The following is a 5,780-nucleotide window of genomic DNA, read 5'->3' on the forward strand; positions in this document are numbered from 1 at the left end:
TTAGATGAGCATTAAACCAAAGTACAACATGAAGTCATTAAAACACTTAAACTGTACACAAAGACTGTCCCTCATCCATCAAGTTGTTTGGATGTGTGTGTGTGTGTGCATGTGTGCGTGTGTGTGTGTGTGTGTGTGTGTGTGTGTGTGTGTGTGTGTGTAGGTGTGTGTGTGCCAGCCTTAAAGCTATACATTGCCACCATGTGGTTCAAGAGATAACTGATCTCAGTTGTATCTCTGCTGAATATCTGAACAGAAAAACTGACTCCAATGATTATATTTGAAATGATAAAGATACTTTCAGTACTTTTTTGAGCTGTAATACAATAAACTGTGGTGTGTCAGCCTGATGGTTGAAGAACAGAAACAAACTTTACTGTTGTCAACAGTTCTAAAAAGTCTATTTGTGGCTCTTAAAGCATCGTCTTGACTTCTGAAAAAAGTCCTCCGTTGATGTCACGTGAGTTGAATTCGAAGCAAGCCACAACCAAAGCTGAGAAATAACACCGAGGCTGAGGGGCCAAAGATTTTTGCAGTTCCTTCATTAACAACTTAAGGGTGGAGGTTTAATAACAACAGGTTATTTTTAAAGCCGAACAACAAATCTGGGGTTGTGGAGTTAGAAAGAAGGGAGAGTAGATGACAAATGTGTCCTACTCTTCTACTCTGCTTCAGGCGGACAGGCCTAAACAAGAATATTTGCTGTTAGCCTAATACGACTTAATATCCAAAAAAAGGGTATGATTGTGCTGCCTGGTGGGTACTGAAGGGACTAAATATCAACACTTAAGAACCAAGAAAAAAGACTGTGTCCTATTGATTGTGATGATTTTAAAAATATGTGAAACAAAGCAGGGATAGACTAATGTCGTCAGCATATAGAGTGGATCTTTTAACTCTAGCACACAAAAAGCTGTACTTCAGACTGTTTTAAAATATATTTCCATTGTTCTATATACTTTAACCGTATAACAAATAAAGGTTGAGACCAAATGTAATTTTGTGATTAAAGATGAGGCACTGTATTATTAGAAAAGAGACGTTATCACTCATGTAGCCAATAAAAACAGGTATTACTCTGCAATCTCTCAAACCAAAGTGACTCTAAATAATTGTCTTATTACCTTTTTTTGTTGAAAAAACCCTCCGACAAATATTTTGTAAAACAATTTTCACATTTTTTATTTGTCCTTTTTTATTTTGATAATTGGCGGTATAATGAAGGCATTTAAATCAGCACATGGTTGGTTATTTTGTCTCTTTTTAAAGTAGAAAGCGGTGTGAACTTAACATGAGGAGGACAGCGTGCAGAGAAATCCCAGCTGAAGAAAAGTCCCACAGATACTGAAGGATGTCCACAAAGTGATCCAGAGAAGAGCTTTCAGATGCAGATATGAGACAGGAGCAATAAAAGCAACACTATTAGTTTTCTATAAAAGTACAAAATTAACCCTCGAACACAGAAATAACATTACATTTAACTTTGTTGATATTTGAGCCTTTGATAGATTAAAATAAATGAATCTATAAAATGTAATTTTCTCTGTCTTCTCAGGATTAACCCTTCCCAGTCTTGTTGGTTAGGCTTGCAGAAGCTGAAAAGATGTAATGACGGCTGGTCAATCAGACACGGTGGGATGACAATGATCAGGCTGTGAAAACAAGCACAAAAGACATGAAAATAAGATTAGGAAGGGAGCAGATTATTTTAATGCATCTATCAGGTTAGGCTCACCTTTAATGACCACTTTGGCCAGGGCCTCACTGGAGCCGATGTGATTGGTGGCCACACATTTGTAGGTGCCGCTGTCACTCTGTTTAACGTGAGCTATGAGCAGCTGTCCATCCCTGGTGCTCTCTGCTCCTGCAGGCAGACTCTGTCGGCCCACCCGGGTCCACTCAAAGCTGATGGGATGAGAGCCGTGAGCCAGACACTGAACCTGCAGGGTGTCTCCAGGCTGGAGCCTCACCTGATCAGGCAGGGAGGTGGTGTATGGAGGACCTGCAGAGAAGAGGGATAATAACTCTTATCATGAGCAGCGACAGAGAGAGAGGATGTATCTGTGTTTACTCCACTGTAGACTCACTCTCCACCTCCATCTGCACGTATGCCTCACTGTAGCCGTGTATGTTGGTTGCATTGCAGATGTATTGTCCTGAATCTTGGCGCCCCACGCTGGTCAGTGTCAAAACTCCCCCAGCCATTGTGTGTTTCCACGGCAAGGGTGCTCGCAGCTTGGACCAAGAGATGACAGGTGACGGAGAACCTGAAAGTGAAGAGAGGAAAAAGTGCATAAAGTCAAATAAAAACAGACCTAAGCAGAACTCAGAGACATCTTCACACATATAAACATCTCACCGCTGGCCACACACGACATGGTGACTGTGTGTCCGTCCACCGCTGTGACCTCTGTAGAGCTCACTGAAGCCACAGGTGCACCAAGCCCTCCCTCTACTACCACGTCAATCTTGACCTCCGTCACCCCCTCAGAGCTTTCAGCCTGGCAGATATAAACCCCAGAGTCCTCCGGGTGCATTGCAGCCCACTGAGCAGAGAAAAAGCATTTTTACACGTCACTTTTTTAATGCAGCGATGAAAATAAAACAAAACTTTAGTCCAGATGCATGCGCTCATATTTCACCTGTATTGTGTTGACATCATTTATGTCCTGGGTAACATACTGCAGGGTGGATCCTTGGCGTTTCCAGGTCGTCTTGGGGCGCGGCCTGCCTGTGGCACGACACTCCACCGACACAGGGTCCCCCATCCTGACCCGCAGGGGCCCTGCTGGTGTCAGCCGCACCTTAGGAGCATCTGACAGAGAGGACACACATCAGACGTGAAACTAATCTCACCATCTATGTTTTTAGGACGCATGGGGGCAGCAGAGCTTGTAGTGAGCGCCATGCTGACATATCACTAACTGTTTTTAACCTGCAGTAACTCCTGAGAGATCGAAGTGCCGTGATGTTCATCAGCCAGTGTGCTAATGGTGTCTGCTGCAGTCTGGAGCTTAGTAAGAATTGAAGGTTGAGTTTTTAAAGCTTCTTTCAACACTGGGGCGGCAGTAGCTCAGTCCATAGGGACTTGGCTTGGTAACCAAAGGGTCGCCAGTTCGAGTTCCAGTATGGACAAAGTTTGGCAAGTGGACTGGTGGCTGGAGAGGTGCTGGTTCACTTGCCTGGGGTGCCAAAGTGCTCTTGAGCAAGCTACCGAACTCCCAAATGCTCTGGATGTGCTGGTTGACGGAAGTATCCTCACTCTGACATCTTTCCCTAAGCATGTTCACTGCTTGTGTGTGCATTTGTATGTATACACCAAAAAAACTGTATGTGTAGCATGAATTTTTTTAAAATAGCATGAGTGAAAAAAAATTAATTTCCCCCCTGGGGATCAATAAAGTACCTTTCTAGGAGAGAATGAACCACGGCAGTTTACTGCAGGGTTACACAACAACAGAACACACAGGGTTCACTGATATGAAGAAACACACCTCAGGGGCAACAGTTGTTTTTAGATCTGGCAGAGGGAAACAATTCATTGAGAGGAGAGATGAAATATTCCATCAGAGGGCAGAGAGTAAAGAAGGTGAGCTCACATTTGACATTCAGCACAGCTGTGGCGGTGCCTCGGCCTGCAGAGTTGCTGGCCACACAGCGGTATTGTCCCTGGTTTACAGGACGAGAGTTAGCAACAGTGAGCACTGCGCCTCCTGGACCGACTTTCACGTTTTCTAGAAGAGATGAAGAAGAACTCAGTGATACTCTGTGTACGATCGTGTTTTTCAGACAAGGCGTATCATTTCGACCCCTAACCTTGCAGAGCTTGGTTATTGGCTCTCTTCCACTCCACTTGGATCGGCCGTGCTCCACTCCCCACTTGGCACCTGAAGCTGACCGACTCCCCTTGGCGCACTGTGGATGTCCGGGGCTCCACCGAGACGACGGGAGCCTGACCAGACACTGCAGACACACATGCAGAGTGCGACTCAGTGAACCTTTAGACAGGTCTGGGTAAAATACTGAGTAAACGAACACTGACCTCAGAGCAAATAACCTGAGTAAATACACGGACTGAACACAAGGGCTTTGATGACAAAGCAGAGTTTCAAAAAGCAGGAAAAACATCAAAAGATCTCTTTAAGGAGTGAATCAAAGTGTTAGAGGGAGATATCCACTCTTTTCTGTTAAAAAAAACAAACATATGTGTGTTGCTTTACCGAAAATACAAAAAAAGTCCAGTCATGCGCTTGGTTTTGTTTTGATTGGCCCTTATTTGAGATTTCTACATTGTTGCTGCTGTCACTCACAGCTTTGAAATATCTTCATTATTTGTAATAATGCACTGATGATGTAGCTGTTAGTTTCAGATCTTCTATATCTGATAGATCCAATGAAAAGAGGCGGCAGTAAGCTGTATCCAGAGTGATCTGCACACTGCTTTCAGAATTAAATATGCACCAACATTTATTCTGTCGGAAGGAAACCTTTTTTATCATATCACAGATGATATAAGCATGATCAGAAATGTTCTTAATTAATTGATTTTGTCCATTTAAGCTGACACCATTTGAAGTAAGTCGAGTTATTTACCTGAGCATAAGAGAGAGGAAAGGATCAGAATCCAAGGTGAGAAATCCATGATGACCAGAAAACAGCCTCACCTTCTCCCAGCGTTTAATCTCTCTGTCACTCCGTCTGCCTCTGACTGTTCTCTGAACAATCCCTGTCAACCTTTGACCCCTCACTTACAGTTTACCCTGCTCTCTGTTCTGACTACATGCTAGAGCTGGTCACGTCTGAGGTGCCCGCTGAGCTGCTGCGATTGGTTTGCAGCAACATTTAAAGTCATTGCTCAAAATGTACTTTTATCGGAGAGCATTTCCTGATTAGATTTGATTAAAGTGTCTTTCACAGGGTCTTGATTTTATTTAGTTTGTTTTTTTTATCTTTTTTGAATGATTTTATTTTCTTTTAATAGTAATAATAATAATAATAATGATAATAATAATAATAATGATTCATAGAATTTATATAGCGCTTTTCTTAGTACTCAAAGTCACTTTACATAAGATGAAAACTAAAGAAAAAAAAACAAAAAAAACATAAAACAAAACAAAACAAAACAAAACAGGGACAGAGGTGGGGCGGGGGGAGAGGTCATGTGTGGTATGCTTTTTGGAACAGGTAGGTCTTGAGGTGGTTTTTGAATGAGAGGAGAGAGTCAGAGTTACGGATGTGTGGAGGGAGAGAGTTCCAGAGAGTGGGCGCAGCGATGGCAAAGGCTCTGTCTCCCAAGGTGCAGTGCTTGGACTTGGTGATAGGGGACAGGAGGTTGGCAATGATACTTGCACTAACTGGTCTTTTAAAATGTTCTTTATTTTGCACACGTCCTTTGAGGCATTGTAAAGCACTTGGTAACATAGTGAAAAGTGCTCTATAAATAAAGATTGTTATTATTATAAATCGGTCAGTGTTTAAAATATGAGATGTGGACACTCATTTTATGGCGTTAGTCTTCACAGATTAACAGTTCACTTCAGCTTTGGCCAACAGGCCTGTAGAGGCCGATTAAACAGACTTTACAGGAGTGTAAAAGTGTCCCATTTTCTGTCTGTTTTATATTCTAGTGAGTCACCTACAGTTATATCATATTATTGGACTTGATTCATCAAACACACATCAGAATCTGTTGAAGCAATTTTCACTAATTGACCTAAAAGATGTCCTCATAGAAAAACAATGTTTTTATTTCAGGAAAGGACGAGAACATTCAAAAG

General features: G+C 42.4%; 1 protein-coding gene across 1 annotated transcript; it reads right to left on the minus strand.

The window, feature by feature from the left end:
- Window positions 1–1,156: 1,156 nt before the first annotated feature.
- LOC117815490 (basement membrane-specific heparan sulfate proteoglycan core protein-like) lies at window positions 1,157–4,246 on the minus strand. The gene is made up of 8 exons (XM_034687238.1): window positions 4,221–4,246; window positions 3,817–3,998; window positions 3,600–3,734; window positions 2,643–2,815; window positions 2,360–2,546; window positions 2,088–2,267; window positions 1,736–2,002; window positions 1,157–1,652 (listed from the first exon to the last, which is right to left on the minus strand). The coding sequence occupies exons 1-8, from the start codon at window positions 4,244–4,246 to the stop codon at window positions 1,648–1,650; spliced, it is 1,155 nt and encodes a 384-aa protein (XP_034543129.1). The 3' UTR covers window positions 1,157–1,647.
- Window positions 4,247–5,780: the final 1,534 nt, after the last annotated feature.

The sequence above is a fragment of the Notolabrus celidotus genome, chromosome 7 (genome assembly GCF_009762535.1).
Source record: "Notolabrus celidotus isolate fNotCel1 chromosome 7, fNotCel1.pri, whole genome shotgun sequence".
In the NCBI taxonomy this organism is placed as follows: Eukaryota; Metazoa; Chordata; class Actinopteri; order Labriformes; family Labridae; genus Notolabrus; species Notolabrus celidotus.